The sequence below is a fragment of the Paramisgurnus dabryanus genome, chromosome 18 (genome assembly GCF_030506205.2).
Source record: "Paramisgurnus dabryanus chromosome 18, PD_genome_1.1, whole genome shotgun sequence".
Classification (NCBI taxonomy): Eukaryota; Metazoa; Chordata; class Actinopteri; order Cypriniformes; family Cobitidae; genus Paramisgurnus; species Paramisgurnus dabryanus.
Genome location: NC_133354.1, coordinates 7099156 through 7120612, shown reverse-complemented (window position 1 = coordinate 7120612; position 21457 = coordinate 7099156). Strand labels below are relative to the sequence as shown.

General features: G+C 38.6%; 2 protein-coding genes across 14 annotated transcripts in view; both read right to left on the bottom strand.

The window, feature by feature from the left end:
- Positions 1-4818, bottom strand: part of LOC135721417 (uncharacterized) — a 35034-nt gene extending 30216 nt beyond the window's left edge. For both annotated transcript variants that reach the window (XM_065243621.1, XM_065243622.1), the window contains exon 1: positions 4730-4818. The gene's annotated coding sequence lies outside the window, so the exon portion shown is untranslated. The remainder of the gene's footprint in view (positions 1-4729) is intronic.
- Positions 4819-15245: 10427 nt separating this feature from the next.
- tcf4 (transcription factor 4) overlaps positions 15246-21457 on the bottom strand; it is a 144712-nt gene continuing 138500 nt past the window's right edge. For 6 of the 12 annotated variants that reach the window (XM_065243626.2, XM_065243628.2, XM_065243623.2 and 3 more), the window contains 2 exons: positions 21118-21250; positions 15246-19080 (listed from right to left, as the gene is read on the bottom strand). In XM_065243626.2, coding sequence (XP_065099698.1) covers positions 19032-19080; positions 21118-21250 — 182 coding nt within the window. In that variant the 3' untranslated portion in view covers positions 15246-19031. Of the gene's footprint in view, positions 19081-21093; positions 21251-21457 lie in introns of all 12 variants that reach the window. The other 6 variants (XM_065243631.2, XM_065243629.1, XM_065243630.2 and 3 more) reach the window with 1 other exon arrangement.

The following is a 21457-nucleotide window of genomic DNA, read 5'->3' as shown; positions in this document are numbered from 1 at the left end:
CAGGACACCACCCTTTACCTAAACATGGAAAGGAACCGCCGTTCCCTAAGGGTGAAAACATTAAAAACACTTAAATAAAATCATTGCACACTGAAATAAACACACAATAATCACATGCACTTCAACTCAAACACTTGTGTTTGTCCAGATTTGACCCAACTATGGATTAAACTAACCCAACATATTTTTTGTTATTAAATCACTAACAAGCATATACTGTACCAAACATTTAAAAATACACTTTATGTGCACGCATCATATCTAAATCTCATGCCAAAATGCAAGTGTATTGATATAACTCAACTGCACTGGAAGAAAAGCTGTGTCACAATGACTAAAAATATCCTGCTGTATAATGATTAAACTCACTAGAATGACAAACTCCTGAGACATTCAGTCCTGGGCGTATGTTTGTATGTATATGAAAAACAGAAAGGCGACACCTTCATTCTGAACATACTTGAGCTGAAAGTTCTCAGGCTGCAAAATAAATTCCAGACATTCAAACTCAGCTCATGTTGTGATGTCTGCTTCTTCAGATCTTACATGTGCACTGCCGTCCACCATATAACCCTGATTCACACATTTATTTAAATATTTATTAAATACATTTCCCATCGTGTGAAATGTTCTGTGCGTTATTGAGATGCTGGAACATCAACTGGGCTATTTCTTGACAAGATCAACAGGTTGAACTCGCGCATGTGCGGGGCATTTTGTCATGATCGATTCTTATCTGTAATGTCTGCTTTTCAATTTTAAAGGTGCACTGTGTAACTTTTATAAAGATCTCTTGATAGAAATGCAATATAATCTACATAACTATATTATCAGTGGTGTATAAAGGTGGGAGGGGCAAGTGCTATGCGGTTGTCTGTTTGCAAGATGGCTGATGTTGATTGTGCATTTATCGAGAGAGTTACCGGTTTGTATTTGGTCATCTTACTACAGGGGGAAAATAGTTTAAAAAACGGCGGGAATGCCGCGGGTCGAAAAACGTCACATGACTCAAAAGTGAAATGTGTATTTACAACTTAAAAGGTTGCCTAATGTCGTCACCGACACTCTTCCAAGCGGGGTTCTTTTTATTACCGTCTCTACAGACGGGTTCATCGGACGCACGTTTAGTGACACGATACACGTCTGGTCCAAACTTTACTTCCGGTTTCAGTTTTTTTAAGTGTCTGACTAGTTGCTAAACTGAACTCTTGAACAAATACCTTGTCAAAAATACAAATTTCTAGGTTTTTCTACGTAATCTATGTGTTGTTTATTTGGCTTGTTATATAAATAAACTACGTTTAAAGTACTTTGTTGTTATTTATTGCTAGCGGAGTTTACCAGAAGTTACTTGTTGACCACTAAAGCTGCTTGTTTATGTTGTTACTGCTAAAACCATCTATAGAAATAAGAACTTGTGTCGTATAGCTCCGGATGACTGCTCACGGACAATATTAACTCTTTCCCCGCCATTGATGAGATATCTCGTCAATTAAGAGAAAACGCTTCCCCGCCAATGACGAGATTTTCCGTCTTTTCTGCAATACCGCTATTATCCACCAGGTGGCGCCCTTCCGCAACTTTTTAAAACCGGAAGTATTGCCCTATGGCAAGCGGCTGCGTGTCTGTGTCTGTTTTAAAGATCGCTCTGAACGGGATCTCTATGAAAAGTCCGTCACAAATATGGAATTATCTCTGCTTTTTGCTCAAAATATGGTGTTTTTGCAAAAACCTACCCATATTCAAAAGCAGATTGCAAAAGAACCACTAAAGGTAGGATGAAACGGGTTTTTTTGTTTGAAAGCAGAGGATCTGTTCTTTCATTTGGTATATTGTATGTTTATATATTTAAAGAAGAACATTTTCTGGAAGGCATTAAACTTTGGTGAAAATCATGAAAAACGCTGGCGCTGGCTGGCAACTTTTTTTAAAAATGCTGGCGGTGAAAGAGTTAAGCGTGTCTTCAGGTTGAATGAGTGACTCCGGGCAGAGCTGCCGCAAGAGCAGCAAGCAGGCTCCTGATTGGTTAACACAGTGTAAAAATCCGCCAAAGTTTAAATTGTTCGTGAAACGCAAAATGCACAAAAAGCATAATTCGCGGGTACTGCGCCAGACACTCAATTTGCACCATTTGCATGAACTAGATGCGCGAATGAGGCAGAATCACGTCTACGCGTTTTCACATGGACTTAACATTGAAATCACTCGCGCTTGATGCCTCTACCGCGGCTGGTGTAAACGCAGCATAAGGGTCTTATCTAGTGAAACCATCGTCATCCCCCCAAAAATGTAGTACTTTTAAAACACAACTTTTCGTCTAGCACTAGCCATGTGATGCGCCAGCGCGGCCTTACACATTAAGTAATCATATTAAAAGGTCACGCATGATGTCTGTGAAACTACCGCTCCAGTGTTTTCAAGTGTGGAGAAACACAATTGCTCAGACGTTATTTGTGTGGATTGAAAATGAGGATTAGTTCACTTGATAAAACCCTTATGTCTCGGTTGGGATCAATTCAAGCCCTTTAAAGCTGCATTGAAACTAGAAACTGTTGAGGTCCATAATGTCGACTATTTGGAGAAACATCCTGACATTTTTACGTAAAAAAACTTAAACATTGTGGATGACATGGGGTGAGTAAATTATCCAGATTTTTCTCATGAAAGTGAAATATTCCTTGAATTTTGTGTATGTATGGTAAAATATACCGTGTATATTGTCAATTACTCATATGAATGCTATTGAATGTGAGCTTTTAGTGCTGAAAGAATACAAGACGTACTGCCGCCCTGCAGTAAAGACAATGTTACATTGTAACACTTTCATCAAAGCACAGCTACATAAATATGACTCAACCGTTGGTCACCATGGCAACATCATAAAGTTTTAATAAGCGGATCACGTTACATTAAAAATGATTGGCACGTCGCTGAATGAGCGTCAGGGTGGTACACATACCTGGGAGTTTGCCTCCCCGAGGACAAACGAATGAGAAAACAGAAAACATTCCTAACGACACGCATCATTTCCTCTCGACAACACACCTGACCAATCACGCTAAAGTATCTATAACAAGCTGATCTGGCAAATTTCCATCTCGGCATCACCACCGAATCAAAACTGAATTAAATCTTTCTATAGTTTCCACTGGATGAACTAGTTTAAATCTTTACAAGGTTATATTGATATTTATAAACAAACATACAGTACCAGTCAACGGTTTGGATTAACCCACTGTGATTCATTTCCACACCTTTACAATAAAATCACAACCATTAAATAACATAAAGTGAAGTATTAATATTGAGACACAGTCACTACACATGGGCACGATTAATATTTATTCACTAAACGTCAGCTAAAGCCTTTAGATGTAAAGATGATGGGAAACATAAACGTTGTCTAGAGCGTCCAAACGTTTAACAGGTTCTGTATGTAAACACAGCTGTATATATAACTGTACACACACACACACACACACACACACACACACACACACACACACACACACACACACACACACACAAAGACACACACACACACACACACACAAAGACACACACACACACACACACACACACACACACACACACACACACACACACACACACACACACAAATACTGTAGTGTTCATCTGTAACAATCATAGTTTTTATCAGCTCAGCTCATCTATTCTCTCAGGAATTCTGCTGGTAAAATTCAAGTCCTAACATCACACTTTAAATAAACACGATGGTTTGCTTAAAGGTTTTGATATCATCCAATATAAAGTATTGACTGTTTTAAATGGGAATAAAATACGAATGACATATAAACAACGAATTGTGGATCCGTATAGGGAAATAAAAAACACCCTGCAGAGATATTAACAAACATTTTTCTGTCTTTCTGTAATTATTTGGAGACAATGAAGCCGCTCCTGTTTCCCTTGTTGCTGCTTTTGTCCCTGTGAACACCCAACACATCAATACTGGAGCTTTAGAAAGACTCTTCCAGTTCTGCTGGTTCATGTCAATAAACACTAAAACAATCATAACTTTCACCTCTCGGGCGGGTCACATTCTCCTGTCAAAGAATCACTCTTACATACCGGACGCAGTCAGAATCAAAAAAAAAAAAAGTGTCAAAACTCTCACGTGTCATGTAAAGTTACAAACAAGTTATTCATTCCAAGTTTAATCTTATCAAATAATTGATTGCATCTGAGAACTGGTTTACTAGCCTTGCCAAAATAAAAGTACTGTGGTGTACCATGATGTTACAGTGATCCCCCATGGTAAGCTTTATATCATGGTACTAAATGCAATTGTTTTAACATTGTAGCAGCAAACTTTACATATTAATAGTTTAACACTACAGTAACACTGTTATACTTGTCTAAAACAGAAGATTTTAATAAGAAATTGACACAAAATTACCATGGTACTGCTGGTATTTTGTAAACAGTCAGACCAGGTGTCACCAGATTTTAGACTTTTACTTTTACTTGCAGTTCGTTTTTTATGAACAATATTTCTTTATCAGTCTTTATGAGAAGTAATCAGTGCTGTTTACTGGATTTTGATCATAAAGACCTCTGAACTGTTCACAGATCAGTCTGGAAGCCGCGTTACACTTTCGCACAAACACACGCGACAAAAGTCAGTCAGTTGGTTAGTTATCATTAGGTATCATATGTATCGCTTATCGACTAAACCAGCGAGTGAAATAAAGTGAAATATATTTACCGCTCAGTTCGATCCGAATCAGACTCCTCGCGTGCTGCACAGGTGTATCTGACCCCACTGAAGCGCGCGGTGACTTTCACACCTGGGCGGGTTACCTGCGTGGAGATGGGCGGGGTCACCTGACACACCTGCACCAGAATCTCAGTGGACCACGCCTCTCAGAAACACGCGGTCCGGTCGTTGATGAAACATAACGTTAATCCAGCTGTTTTACTGTGGTAAATCGGATGTAATTTCTCTCCATATTTGGCAATGTTTCTTTGTGTGACGTGATCACAAACTATTTCAAGAATTTCCAGTGTTTTTTATAAAGGCACCAGTTTCCCAAGACCATTACCCAAAACCAACATTGTGACATTATGACAGAATAAATAAGATATCTTTACACTGAGAACATTTAACACAATCGTGATGCCCCTTTTATAAAAATGAACATTGGTTTTACTACAGTTAAAACCAAAAACAAACAAACATGGTTACTGTAGTAAAACCATCGTAACCACAAAAAACTATAGCTGATATTAATCAATACACCAAAAAGCCATGGTTACTACACTTTTAGCACAATAAAACCATGGTTAATTTTCGAAAGGGGCAGCTGATGTCCGACCAGCAACCACCAACCAAAATTATTAAAACATTTAATTCCCATAAAACTTGTATAAGATAATAGAATAGTATATCCTCTATATGATCAGCTAGGCGTCTCTCTCTCAATTAGTTTTTCCTTTCCAGGACTTAAAGTTTTTCTCCTAGGAGTTTTTTAACCCCTTGGGAGTAAATATCCAGGATTTTAAACCTTTTCATGCATGTTATAAAGTTACAAACTCAGATTGATAAGGACTTTCTACTGATCATATACGTAGCCGTAGTACATGCAAGAGCTGTGTACTATATCACCTTTACAATTCAGAATCAGAGGTGGACACTACTTGAGTATTTTAAGTACATTTTCCAAGCATCTGTGCTTTATCAGAGTGTTTGTCTTGGGAAAAAAATTACTTTACTTTACAAAAACAAATGTTCCCTACATTCTAAAGCATAGAATCATACTGTGTATTCCTTTTATATTGCATATTAAAATTGATTTAATACCTAATTACCTAAATAATGTGTACTTTTACTTTTCTTGAGTAAAAGTAGAAAAGTACTATTTAAATAAGTAAAAGTAAAAAAAAAACTAGATGCTTAATGTACTTACATATTAAATATAAACCAAAAACTTGAAATTGTGAAATGTAGTGGAGTAAAAATTATGATAATATGCTTTAGAATATGTTTTTTAAAGAAAAACACTGATAAAATATGAATACTTAAAAATGTACTTTTATGTAGAAAGTAAAAATACTTAAGTAGTGTCCGCCTCTGTTCAGGATCGATATCGGGGCGGTATATAAGTGTGTGTTGTGATTTATCGCTACACCCCTAAGATTGATCATATTACCTTTAAGTAGAAAACATGAGTGATATTTATCTAATGTCTGGAGAGATTTAGGAAAATATAAACAGATGGTAATAAATTCATTCTCTGAGAACTTATATTTTAATTTTGAGTGAAAATGTCACAACCATAACGCTGGATTTGCTCATTTTCCTTTCTGGAATATTGTTGGAGTTTTTGGTTCAAAACAAATGAAAGTGTTTACCCTGTATAATCTGGTTTAAAAATTTAAAAAATGTTTACAAGCTTCTTTCACTTGTTACTGAAATGTAGGCCTATGTTCCTGTTGAGAAAACAACATAACAGCACACAGATATGATAATGGATTGAATGGTTATAATAGGAATTGTATTGGTTGCGATGTTACCTGGTGAATAAGAACAGAACACCACTAAATCTTACTGAAATAAGGGCCCAAAACACAACATAAAGGTATTTTGTAATCGTTAGTAATGGTAACCACAAGAATTCATATTCAGCAGGTTTAAGTTGTGACATGCATCAGTTACTGCAGCTCTTCCTTCTTTATGTAGGAAAACATTCAGGTATGTGCAGAAATGAACATACAATAGGATAACTTTTATAAACGTCTCCTATAGATTTCTATTGAAGGTGCACAACTGTCAACACATTGATGTTTAGTTTTACAAACGCGTTTTTAAATATTATCTGTGTAAATCTTATGCAAGTACATTTTCTTTCAGGCAATTGTTTGATCTGTATTGTATATTCGTCCCTTTTAAATGTTAACAAGATTCTTTGACTTAACTGGAACGTATAGATTTTAACGCATGCGTGTCTGTTTAATGCTGACAGAATGTTATTAGTTCAACAAAACCTTTACTGTCACATTTTTTACTGACACATTCTGTCAATCAAACATTTTTCATACATTACAAGAATTTCACTCATATCAATTTAACTACAGTAAACCAACCCTGTGACCCTAACCATGTAAAACCTTAACCTGTCTCTAATCTTCTGCCACACCCAGCTTTCCAGAGCTCGGCACTATTGCTGAACACATTACAACACACTTTAAGACTTCATGACTTAGATATGAGATCACATATTACACATTCAGGTAGGCTTATATGCGTTCCACAGTGGGGAGTGGAATCCCTGCAAGCCTTTGGCCAACATGCTGAATGAGGAATAAAAAGTGACTGTAAGTGAAACTTATTGTGATTTGAAAGAATTTGTGTCCACGTCCCTCTTCATTTAACATTTACAGGAAAGTATGCCTTAATTGAATTTATATGGCACACTAAAGTAATAACTGATTTTGTGTTATCATCTCAATATCATGAATACTTCATTTTGTTCTGTATTCCAGGAAGGATGATGTGTAGGTAAAAAGCACGGGAGTGTCTCACTTTGTTTAACTACATCTGGAGCTTCAATCAGAATATGAGCTCTGAGGGAGGAGCTTCAATCAGAATATGAGCTCTGAGGGAGGAGCTTTAATCAGAATATGAGCTCTGAGGGAGGAGCTTCAATCAGAATATGAGCTCTGAGGGAGGAGCTTTAATCAGAATATGAGCTCTGAGGGAGGAGCTTCAATCAGAATATGAGCTCTAAGGTAGGAGCTTTAATCAGAATATGAGCTCTGAGGGAGGAGCTCCAATCAGAATATGAGCTCTGAGGGAGGAGCTTTAATCAGAATATGAGCTCTGAGGGAGGGGCTTCAATCAGAATATGAGCTCTGAGGGAGGAGCTTCAGTCAGAATATGAGCTCTGAGGGAGGGGCTTCATTCAGAATATGAGCTCTGAGGGAGGAGCTTCAGTAAGAATATGAGCTCTGAGGGAGGGGCTTCATTCAGAATATGAGCTCTGAGGGAGGGGCTTCAATCAGAATATGAGCTCTGAGGGAGGGGCTTCAGTCAGAATATGAGCTCTGAAGGAGGAGCTTTAATCAGAATATGAGCTCTGAGGGAGGGGCTTTAATCAGAATATGAGCTCTGAGGGAGGGGCTTCAGTCAGAATATGAGCTCTGAGGGAGGGGCTTCAGTCAGAATATGAGCTCTGAGGGAGGGGCTTCAATCAGAATATGAGCTCTGAGGGAGGGGCTTCAGTCAGAATATGAGCTCTGAAGGAGGGGCTTCAGTCAGAATATGAGCTCTGAGGGAGGAGCTTCAGTCAGAATATGAGCTCTGAGGGAGGGGCTTCAATCAGAATATGAGCTCTGATGGAGGGGCTTCAATAAGAATATGAGCTCTGAAGGAGGGGCTTCAATCAGAATATGAGCTTTGAGGGAGGAGCTTCAATCAGAATATGAGCTCTGAGGGAGGGGCTTCAATCAGAATATGAGCTCTGAGGGAGGGGCTTCAATCAGAATATGAGCTCTGAGGGAGGGGCTTCAATCAGAATATGAGCTCTGAAGGAGGGGCTTCAATCAGAATATGAGCTCTGAGGGAGGAGCTTTAATCAGAATATGAGCTCTGAGGGAGGAGCTTCAGTAAGAATATGAGCTCTGAGGGAGGGGCTTCAATCAGAATATGAGCTCTGAGGGAGGGGCTTCAATCAGAATATGAGCTCTGAGGGAGGGGCTTCAATCAGAATATGAGCTCTGAAGGAGGGGCTTCAATCAGAATATGAGCTTTGAGGGAGGAGCTTCAATCAGAATATGAGCTCTGAGGGAGGGGCTTCAGTCAGAATATGAGCTCTGAGGGAGGAGCTTAAATCAGAATATGAGCTATGAAGGAGGGGCTTCAATCAGAATATGAGCTCTGAGGGAGGGGCTTCAATCAGAATATGAGCTCTGAAGGAGGGACTTCAGTCAGAATATGAGCTCTGAGGGAGGGGCTTCAGTCAGAATATGAGCTCTGAGGGAGGAGCTTAAATCAGAATATGAGCTGTGAAGAAGGGGCTTCAATCAGAATATGAGCTATGAGGGAGGGGCTTCAGTCAGAATATGAGCTCTGAGGGAGAGGCTTCAATCAGAATATGAGCTCTGAGGGAGGAGCTTTAATCAGAATATGAGCTCTGAGGGAGGAGCTTCAGTAAGAATATGAGCTCTGAGGGAGGGGCTTCAATCAGAATATGAGCTCTGAGGGAGGGGCTTCAATCAGAATATGAGCTCTGAGGGAGGGGCTTCAATCAGAATATGAGCTCTGAAGGAGGGGCTTCAATCAGAATATGAGCTTTGAGGGAGGAGCTTCAATCAGAATATGAGCTCTGATGGAGGGGCTTCAGTCAGAATATGAGCTCTGAGGGAGGAGCTTAAATCAGAATATGAGCTGTGAAGGAGGGGCTTCAATCAGAATATGAGCTCTGAGGGAGGGGCTTCAATCAGAATATGAGCTCTGAAGGAGGGGCTTCAATCAGAATATGAGCTCTGAAGGAGGGACTTCAGTCAGAATATGAGCTCTGAGGGAGGGGCTTCAGTCAGAATATGAGCTCTGAGGGAGGAGCTTAAATCAGAAAATGAGCTGTGAAGGAGGGGCTTCAATCAGAATATGAGCTATGAGGGAGGGGCTTCAGTCAGAATATGAGCTCTGAGGGAGAGGCTTCAATCAGAATATGAGCTCTGAGGGAGGGGCTTCAATCAGAATATGAGCTCTGAGGGATGGACTTCAATCAGAATATGAGCTCTGAAGGAGGGGCTTCAATCAGAATATGAGCTCTGAGGGAGGGGCTTCAGTCAGAATATGAGCTATGAGGGAGGAGCTTAAATCAGAATATGAGCTGTGAAGGAGGGGCTTCAATCAGAATATGAGCTATGAGGGAGGGGCTTCAATCAGAATATGAGCTCTGAGGGAGAGGCTTCAATCAGAATATGAGCTCTGATGGAGGGGCTTCAATCAGAATATGAGCTCTGAGGGATGGACTTCAATCAGAATATCTGCTCTGAGGGGAGGAACTTTAATTAGAATGTGATCTTTGAGGGAGGAGCTACAGTCAGAATATGAGCTCTGAGGGAGGGGCTTCAATCAGAATATGCGCTCTGAGGGAGGGGCTTCAATCAGAATATGAGCTCTGAAGGAGAGGCTTCAATCAGAATATGAGCTCTGAAGGAGGGGCTTCAATCAGAATATGAACTCTGAGGGAGGGGCTTCAAACAGAATATGAGCTCTGAAGGAGGGGCTTCAATCAGAATATGAGCTCTGAGGGAGGGAATTCAATCAAAATATGAGCTCTGAGGGAGGAGCTTCAGTCAGAATATGAGCTCTGAGGAAGGAGCTTCAGTCAGAATATGAGCTCTGAGGGAGGGACTTCAGTCAGAATATGAGCTCTGAGGGAGGGAATTCAATTAAAATATGAGCTCTGAGGGAGGAGCTTCAGTCAGAATATGAGCTCTGAGGAAGGAGCTTCAGTCAGAATATGAGCTCTGAGGGAGGGGCTTCAGTCAGAATATGAGCTCTGAGGGAGGGGCTTCAATCAGAATATGAGCTCTGAGGGAGGGGCTTCAGTCAGAATATGAGCTCTGAGGGAGGGACTTCAATCAGAATATGAGCTCTGAGGGAGGGGCTTCAGTCAGAATATGAGCTCTGAGGGAGGGACTTCAATCAGAATATGAGCTCTGAGGGAGGGACTTCAATCAGAATATGAACTCTGAGGGAGGGGCTTCAAACAGAATATGAGCTCTGAAGGAGGGGCTTCAATCAGAATATGAGCTCTGAGGGAGGGAATTCAATCAAAATATGAGCTCTGAGGGAGGAGCTTCAGTCAGAATATGAGCTCTGAGGAAGGAGCTTCAGTCAGAATATGAGCTCTGAGGGATGGACTTCAATCAGAATATGAGCTCTAAGGGAGGAGCTTCAGTCAGAATATGAGCTCTGAGGGAGGGGCTTCAATCAGAATATGAGCTCTGAGGGAGGGGCTTCAGTCAGAATATGAGCTCTGAGGGAGGGACTTAAGTCAGAATATGAGCTCTGAGGGAGGAGCTTAAATCAGAATATGAGCTCTGAAGGAGGGGCTTCAATCAGAATATGAGCTCTGAGGGAGGAGCTTCAATCAGAATATGAGCTCTGAGGGAGGGACTTCAATCAGAATATGAACTCTGAGGGAGGGGCTTCAAACAGAATATGAGCTCTGAAGGAGGGGCTTCAATCAGAATATGAGCTCTGAGGGAGGGAATTCAATCAAAATATGAGCTCTGAGGGAGGAGCTTCAGTCAGAATATGAGCTCTGAGGAAGGAGCTTCAGTCAGAATATGAGCTCTGAGGGATGGACTTCAATCAGAATATGAGCTCTAAGGGAGGAGCTTCAGTCAGAATATGAGCTCTGAGGGAGGGGCTTCAATCAGAATATGAGCTCTGAGGGAGGGGCTTCAGTCAGAATATGAGCTCTGAGGGAGGGACTTAAGTCAGAATATGAGCTCTGAGGGAGGAGCTTAAATCAGAATATGAGCTCTGAAGGAGGGGCTTCAATCAGAATATGAACTCTGAGGGAGGGGCTTCAGTCAGAATATGAGCTCTGAGGGAGGAGCTTCAGTCAGAATATGAGCTCTGAGGGATGGACTTCAATCAGAATATGAGCTCTGAGGGAGGAGCTTCAGTCAGAATATGAGCTCTGAGGGATGGACTTCAATCAGAATATGAGCTCTGAGGGAGGAGCTTCAGTCAGAATATGAGCTCTGAGGGAGGAGCTTCAGTCAGAATATGAGCTCTGAGGGATGGACTTCAATCAGAATATGAGCTCTAAGGGAGGAGCTTCAGTCAGAATATGAGCTCTGAGGGAGGGGCTTCAATCAGAATATGAGCTCTGAGGGAGGGGCTTCAGTCAGAATATGAGCTCTGAGGGAGGGACTTAAGTCAGAATATGAGCTCTGAGGGAGGAGCTTAAATCAGAATATGAGCTCTGAAGGAGGGGCTTCAATCAGAATATGAGCTCTGAGGGAGGAGCTTCAATCAGAATATGAGCTCTGAGGGAGGGACTTCAATCAGAATATGAACTCTGAGGGAGGGGCTTCAAACAGAATATGAGCTCTGAAGGAGGGGCTTCAATCAGAATATGAGCTCTGAGGGAGGGAATTCAATCAAAATATGAGCTCTGAGGGAGGAGCTTCAGTCAGAATATGAGCTCTGAGGAAGGAGCTTCAGTCAGAATATGAGCTCTGAGGGATGGACTTCAATCAGAATATGAGCTCTAAGGGAGGAGCTTCAGTCAGAATATGAGCTCTGAGGGAGGGGCTTCAATCAGAATATGAGCTCTGAGGGAGGGGCTTCAGTCAGAATATGAGCTCTGAGGGAGGGACTTAAGTCAGAATATGAGCTCTGAGGGAGGAGCTTAAATCAGAATATGAGCTCTGAAGGAGGGGCTTCAATCAGAATATGAACTCTGAGGGAGGGGCTTCAGTCAGAATATGAGCTCTGAGGGAGGAGCTTCAGTCAGAATATGAGCTCTGAGGGATGGACTTCAATCAGAATATGAGCTCTGAGGGAGGAGCTTCAGTCAGAATATGAGCTCTGAGGGATGGACTTCAATCAGAATATGAGCTCTGAGGGAGGAGCTTCAGTCAGAATATGAGCTCTGAGGGAGGGGCTTCAATCAGAATATGAGCTCTGAGGGAGGAGCTTCAGTCAGAATATGAGCTCTGAGGGAGGGGCTTCAATCAGAATATGAGCTCTTCCGTTTGATTTTGCAAATCGCTCTCATGGTTCTTTGATCACGCATGAAGTCGAACAAGCCTAATGTAAGTCTGGGGGAGGGGCTTCCATAAGAATGTGAGCTCTGAGGGAGGAGCTTTAATTAGAATGTAAGTTTGGGGGAGGGACTTCCATAAGAATGTGATCTCTGGGGGAGGAGCTTCAATTAGAATGTGAGCTCTGGGTGAGGAGCACATTTTTGAACAGCATATTTTCGATCACCTTAAGATCACAGGATGTCCTGGATTTTCAGTTTGTGTGTTGCTTGGCAATACAAAGTTTTGAATCTTCAGTGATGCTCATTGGGGTTTTTTTTGGTTCGCATGGTAACCGGAGATTAAAGTGCTACCTTTACTACTTTAGTTTTTTGTGTGAAACTGTCATTAATAAAAGAAATCAAAAAGGCAGAATGGGTGTAAAATGTGTTTGAAGATGATAACAAAATGATACGTTTATCACATAATGTCACGATAACATTGGTGTTGGTCTCCATTACAACTGAGCTGATATCCAGAAGTCAAAGTGAACCTAACCCAGACACAAGCATTTATATTTGTGCATCTGGCAGAGGCTTTTATTTAAATCATGATATTGTGCATTTTAGGTAAAACATCAGTTTGTGTGTTTCCTCAGAAACTAAGTGTGCTAGTGTCACGCTGAACTATACTAGTCAACATTTGAAGTGGATCACAAACATTCATCAAATTTGTCCTAAAACAAGAACGGGTATTGGATATTGGTTTTAAGAAAACTTTTAGGAAAAGTTTTGATCCACTTCAAATGTTGACTAGTGTAGTTAAACACATTAACCCTATCTCTTATTTTCTATCGACCTCTAGTGTTTTTAGTTCTGAGATCATTTCTATTCCAAAAATCCAAGCCACTGACCAGTCTCACATCTTCATGTAATATCTCACACCTTATACAGTATGTTTCCTAATCTCTTGTCCTTGTGGGAGCCGGTGTCTGTTTCACACTACTGTATGTTACTGGTTTAAGGTTGAATTTTTGTTATGAGGACATTGAGAGATAAACGACTTCGAGAGTCATAAAACTGTCTGGTACACGAATTAATGTAATCATTATTAAATAACACACATGCTTGTGGCAAATGAGGTGAACATTGTGTCTGTAACTTACGAAGGAGCCTGGAAATTACAGAATTTCTGAGCATGATGTTCTTTCAGGAGATCAGGGAGGATCTGAAGTGACAGACAGCGATGAGACGCATGTAAACGTCACAGGATGAGAAAAATGAGGTCATGACAGAGTTTTCACATACAACAGTGTAGTGTTGCACCTACAGCATGTGACTCATCACGGCTCAAAACATGTTCAAACCAATGATGTCACTTTCAAAACTGGGTGTTACTGTTAGACTGTTTACAGTAAAACTATTCACTAGAGAAGAGTTAAGAAGAAACAATGCAATTGCAATTCAACACAAAACAACAGAAGGGTCATTCTTCAATTGAGGTGGCAAACCAGAGGCAGAAATTGTAAAAATGCTTTTTAATAAATGTATTGTGATGCATTTAAAATGAGATTAATATGCTATATCCATTCAAAAAAAATTGAACATGTTTATGTCTGCCTGTTATAACACCACAGACACTAATTGCAACACATAAAAATGTCAGAAATGTAGCTAACTTTAAGAAAACGAAAAAGAAAGAATGCCATCACCACGCACCCCTCAGATCACCCAGCATAATGACCTTTACACACAGGAAGGAGTCCAAATATATGTCCTTCTTTTCTTAAAGGGGCGCAGTCCATTGTTGTAACACCACAGATATGGATTTGGGGGAAACTACTTTTTTCTTAAATATTACAAAATACATATTTATTTTTAAATAATTTCATAAAATTTGTTGCAATGACAATTCATGATACCTCTCTGAGATATGGTGGGGACATGCATATTTTCTTACAAATGCAATCTCTCAAACTCAATTAAATATCTATTTTAAAATAAAAAATGTAATTGCTAATAATTCATGAATTGTGTTTATCCTACAGAAAATACAAAACATGAAAAACATTTGACAATTTATTGGTATTTAAAGTTTATTTTAACTGTTGTAAAGTAGAGAGACACCACTTGCCACCCCAATTTAAGAATGAAGGTACTAATATGAGGCCCCTCTTTTAGAAACATGCTTCCAAATTCAAAACAAAGCATTCAAACTTCATTTGTTGTTTATTTAGGATTCAATCTAATTAATTAATAATGGAAAAAACATTAAATTAAGTTTTCATTTGTCTCCATTTGTGATCAAAAACAGTAAAATACATACTGTATGGATGTCAGCTGAATGACAGCAGATTGTTTGATAGTTTGTGAAAAATGTATTAGATTTATAAATGCTTTTAATTTAACATTTTCACTGCTATGACTATATAATGGATTCATGTCAGATCATTTAGAAAGCCAGATATACTTCCCTTATACTTATAGGCTAAAAAAGGCAATGATCAAAGCTACAGGTCAATAAAATGACACATTTATTGCTACAAATGTTACTGTATGTACAAGACAACATTTAAACAACTACAGGATGATGAAAGATGAACTTTAAATGAAGCAACAGCCCTGCACAAAACCTGTTCAGATGCTGTATGATAACATAATAATTATAACATAGAGGAAAACAATAAAAAACTTAAAATGAGAAAACAACACACAACATATACACATGCATGCACGCAGACACACACACACGCACGCACGCACGCACGCACACACACACACACACACACACACACACACACACACACACACACACACACACACACACACACACACACACACACACACACACACACACATGATTGTGACAAACAGCCACACATCGATCAAAAACTGTAATTGCTGTTAGTTTGAGTGTTGAATGGCTGTTTCTGATTGGATGATACAGATCTCTTTAAATACCTAAGGCCGTCTCAACCAATCATGCACAGCTTTGTCTCAAAATCAACGTCTTTAAATAAATTTTAACCTTGAAATGATTCCACAAAATGTCAAGCTGATGTTTGTTTTGTACTTTTGTCTTGTTTTGTCAATGTTTCTGGTATAAAAGCATTACCCCTGGCTTAATCATATGCCAAATATAGTTTGTTTTCTCCATGTGCAGTAGACAAAAGAAGTTTTGTGAGAAACCTTGAGGCACAGGTGCATGACAGCGAGTCTCACTGTTTTCTGCATTTAAAGGCTTTAAAACACTGAACTCAAGTTAAGTTTCCTGCAGTATTTATTATTTGTAGAGATTTTAATCTTGCTGTTTGCTTTCCATTTGTGCTTTATCATGGTTTTGGCGTTGGCTTTATTCATTTAATCTTTACTGAACTGAAAGTGAAATAAAGCGTGATCAAACTCTGCACAGCAATAATGTTTTTTACTCATTGTTGTTTCCCAATAAAAATAAATGTACTTGATAACAGTTTATCTTCTCATGACAAGAGGATCATCTGGTGATGAAACCGAGGCGCAGAAGCATCCACAGGCTTCTAGAACGTCTCTCTCTTTATTGAAATCACACTCAAGTGACAAAAAGAAAACGTATTTCTCCAAAAACTTGATGACACAAAGCACAACGAGCACCCATACAAACCGCAGATCTGTGCGCAAAAAAACCTTACCAAAGACCAGCTGTACGATGCTGTTTGGCTCGAATAATCTTTATCCTCCATCTGAGATGCCCATTCTGACCATGGCGAAAAGATCGCTTACACTTTAGTTTTGCATTTGACTAAAAAAGTCAGTTAATAAAAGCAATAACAAGTATGTACATTATGAACAACCAAGAGGAAAACATCATCTTTCCACTGCAATCATAGGAAGAAAACAACAACATGATGAGCACGAATTATTCAAACATCTTTAGCACTGGCAAAATACAACTTCAGATGTTCAAAACCGACCGAAAGGACAAAAACACCAGCGTGTCTGAAGCGATACAGAAGTACAGATGTACTACACCTTTAAATACTCTATAGGGTTTTGTTGGAGTGTTAAAATGATGCAGTTTGAATCTGCAAATAAGTAAAGTAAAAAAATCTGACATTTTGCATCTTGGTAAAAGCCAGCAGTTCTGAGGCCTGTGTAACATCATTTTAAACCACCATCACCAAACAAATCCAGTTCATTCAGTGTCACTGGTTGAAATTGAGATCTGATTGTTAACACTAGGAAAGTCTGGGAATTTTGAAAGCTTTCCATGGAAATGGCGCTGGAATATATGGGAATTGTGGCACACGGATGAAGACGAGTCAGATAATGTTTGTGATGCAGTTTGTAAAAATCACCGAATTCATTTCCAATATATTTCCAAAATTCCCAACACTCATAATGTTAATCATGTATTCACCGGGTCACGTGACCGTCAGTTGAAAACGTGATACTATTTACACAAACCTCCTCAGAAATACAATAAAAAAAAATGACAATGAAATGATGAGGACGAGAGAATAATCATATCGATTTGATTCCCAACCCACAGTTTGTAAAAGAAAAATATAAACATGATGTTTTTTTGCTTTTGACCTCACTACATTTTCAATGTGACACGTTTCAACACACAATGAATTCTTTTTTCGCCTTATAACAAAGAAATTTTTTAGAAAAGAAATAACGAATACAACGCATTTTCTAAACACAAAGTAACAACAGCCTACATGTAAAAATATAACTTTTACATACACAATTTCAAAATAATGGTAAGTTCGCATTTGTCGCATACAATTTACAAATGTCCGTGTTTCCCTTTTCGTGGTAGTCGTCACGGGTTTGGCGAAAGCGGACGACCCGTCGGTCCCGCTGAGGCGTCAGAGTCACGTCTCGCGCGGCTTTACGGAAATAAAGAAACATCACTCCACGTCAACTCCTTCCGATCCAATGGAATCGACGCCTCTCTTTATATACTGTATATATTTATACATTTATATATAATGTTTTTTTTTTAATACACATTTTTTGTCAGTGCCTCCTGTTGTTTGGGTCGATAAATCCACTGCCGATACTCAAGAGACGTGTGTGGCTTCTCATATTTTTTCTCCCTTTTTTATACCAAAGAAACCAGCACAGACAAACAATAAAAAGATTTAAAAAAAGCAACCAAACATTGTAGACGTATAAGCACACATTTGTACTGTGGACTACAGTGGCTCAAGTATTCATAAAAGCTGCTATATTACAATGCTCAATAACAACGGTGACAGGTGGCGAGTTGGGCGGGGTTATGGGTGGGGCGGACACACCGTCTAATTACATATAAGCATACAGTACATTAAATACAGTTTATCCAAAAAATACTTTTTTTACCTTTTTACTTTTTTTTTTTAAATTCCAGGCCATAAAATACCTGACTGCATAGACCTAAAGACTAACATATCCTACACTTGCATTCTAGAAAGTTCTGATAATGAGTTGTGTGATGATATGAGCTCTAAAAGGCACATCGGTTGAAGTTTCGTTACGTTAAAATTGCATCTCGGGAGGGGTTCGACAGGAGAGATGATGTCTAGAGGGTCGGAAACAAAAGCAATGTCGGGCATCTTTTGCTAAACGGGGTTTGGTCGTCGAGCACGTGTTTACTCTTAACCTAAACTATGACCTGTGGCTCCTTAAGGGCAAATTTTAGTTGACTGATAGTCAATGCTTCCTACTATGAGCCCAAACCTGATCGTTGGTGGCGGAGAAACAACGCCCTCCGAATTTTCATTGTCAGGGTCTGCTGGTTTGACGTCCCTGTCGAATTTGACTCAACAAGTACACTTTTACACACAACAAAGATCATTATTGCAAAGGTTTGAACAATTTTGTGTAATTCTACAGCCTAATCTCTTCTTGTTGTTGATTCAAAACCCCTCTCTCTCTCTCTCTCTCTCGCCCCAAACTCAACATGGACCGATTGATAATCGAGTAAATCTCTTGGTCCGTTCAGACGTCCGTGAGGAGGCACAGCTACAGAAGCTCCACAGTGTGGATGAGATTGCCATTGAAATCAAAGGGCTGTCGTCACAACATGATATGTTTGAAAAATCCCACCGATGTCTGCATGCTTCAAATCTTTGTGTTTCGTACGATCGTCTTCGTTTTTTAGCAGGGAATGTTTGAAGGAAGATACAGACGACGGTCCCGAGCCGTAATTTACAGTAAATCCTTACAGATGGTGTGATCCAGTTAAGAAGAGGAAACAGAAGCCGATCGATCGGATGGAAGTTTGTTTGATTGATTGATTGATTGATGATCGGGGCAGAAATCAGGCTGTCAAAGGAAGTGATTGCTCATCATTTTAATGAACTCTGGCAGCTTCGACCTGAAACACAAAGAGAAATCTTATAGTGATACAACAACACTTCTTTAAAGAGGGAGATTATGTTTGTCTGTATTATAGCTAGACTGAAAATGTGCTTAATTGACAAAAATGCAAACAATCTTAATGGTTTCATAAATGTGACCCTGTCTGGAAAATCCAGACCCATACGGCAAAAAAATACAAAAATTTGTCTGGCCAAAAATATATATTTAAATATATGCAAAATACATTTTGTAAAAAGTAATGCTCAATTGATTACATTTTTGAATTTGGAAATATATTTAGTTTTATCCTTCATATATTAACATATATTTTAAAATGTATTCACTAAAAAAATGATAAGGTAAGTGGTTGCAATCAATTTATTTAAGCTACATTTCAACAAAAAAATGTGTACATTAAAATACAATAAATAACTCTTGTTTAAATGTAGCTTAAATAAATTGAGTAAATTGAATGAATCATTTTTTTAGTGTTTCAAGGGCAAGCAAACATTCATCTCAATTTTACATCTCATATGGTAAAAATGTATTCTTTGCCAAAATATATTTTAAATATATGCTAAATACAAATTAGTTTTATGAAGTATAGTTTATAAAGTATAGCCTTTTTTATGTTTACAGGTTTGTAACAATTTATTTCTTTTGATTGAAATATATGGAAGGCTAAATATATATTTTTAATGCTTTAAAATGTATTTATTTTTTAAATAGATTTCAAAATGGCAAAAAATATATATCGGTGAAAAATATATTTTTGCAAACATATTGCAGCAAATATTTTTTTGACCATTTTTTGTATATTTTGAAAAATATATTTTATTAAACTTTTGCTGTATGGGAAGTCTTATAAAGATGCATCTGAGTTTGATTTCAATCTTTGTCATGATCTTACTCAGTCGATATTAAAGATATCAAGTTTATATTTTTAGTAAATGATCTTTATATGATGGTTTATGAGTTTTTATAGAAAAGCATAAATCACAAAAAGATTATGATATATTTTATATTTTCTGTAAGATATATAAATGTGACTCTTACATTGTCAGATAGCGCTGAGTGTTTTTCCTCTAGTTAAACATGTCAAAGGAAACGCGGCTTCATTTAATCCTTAATAACTCATTAACAACACCTTATTATAACTTACACAGGGAACATCTGAAACCTTTGAAACCTCATATCTGTTCACACCCATGATGCAATGTCAACTGAGCACATTACAGCTTGTTATGCATTTTATAGCTGGTAATATAGAGAGTAAAAAGACAAAACCAAACAAACGAACAATAAAAAACAAAGAATCTAAAGACAATTTGGTAACACTTTACAATAACATTAGTAAATGCATAAACTAACATGAACAAACAATGAACAATAAAGCAATACTAATATATTTTTCAGCATTCATGTTAGTTAATAGTGCATTGTTTAAATGTTTGATTTAAAAAATGTATTAGTAAATGCAGAAAGTAACATAAACTACTAAGAATATTAAATGTTGTAAAAGTATTGTTCATTGATATTTCATGCAAGCTAACGCGCTTTCTTGTCTTTACAAATACAACCTTATTGTAAAGTGTTTTCCAACTATTTTAATCACACAACGCACAACAATGCACATCTCAACACAACGCTCAGAGATTTTGTGTACATGTGCCTCCTAATGTACAAATACATTCATATCAAGAGCTTTATTCATGTAATATATAAACAGCTTTTGTATTTTGAAAGCAGAATCTGTGTACACACTTACGGCTAATCTGTTGTTAAACTGCGCCAATCGATCGATCTGAAGAGATGATCTCTATCACCACAAATTTATGAGTTCAATTTCAGGTCATGTAGTTAAAGTGTTGTCAAAACAGACAACTGATTTCTTTGGCATGTTTGTAACTGTGACATGAATCCTGTCGTTAAACTACAGTGGTTTATTGAAACCGAATTGAAAGTGGTTTGGGTTTGAGTTAATGGCACGTGTACAACAGCAGATCAGTGTTAAGTGAATTATTCTGACCATTCTGGGGGTGTGGCTCTTTACATTTGTCCCATGGGATTGGACGCCTCGCCCATGCCATGGTGGGGACCGGCCAATGAGAGAGAAGGACCGTCCGACGACACTTTCTCCTCTTCTCGTCTCTTCAAACACGCCGCTTTAGGATTGAGATTCCTCTCTGGAATAAGAAACACACAGGACTGAAGTTAATCTCTTACACTTTACTGATTATACACAACTGTTAAGATTAATAAAGGTGACAAACTGAACAAAATCATCTGATACAGCACCATCCAGAGGAGGAAAAGTGTCATTACAGTAAATCTCATCACCGAAAAATTCAAAATTTTGTCATCATTTACTCAACCTTAAGTTCTGCCAAACT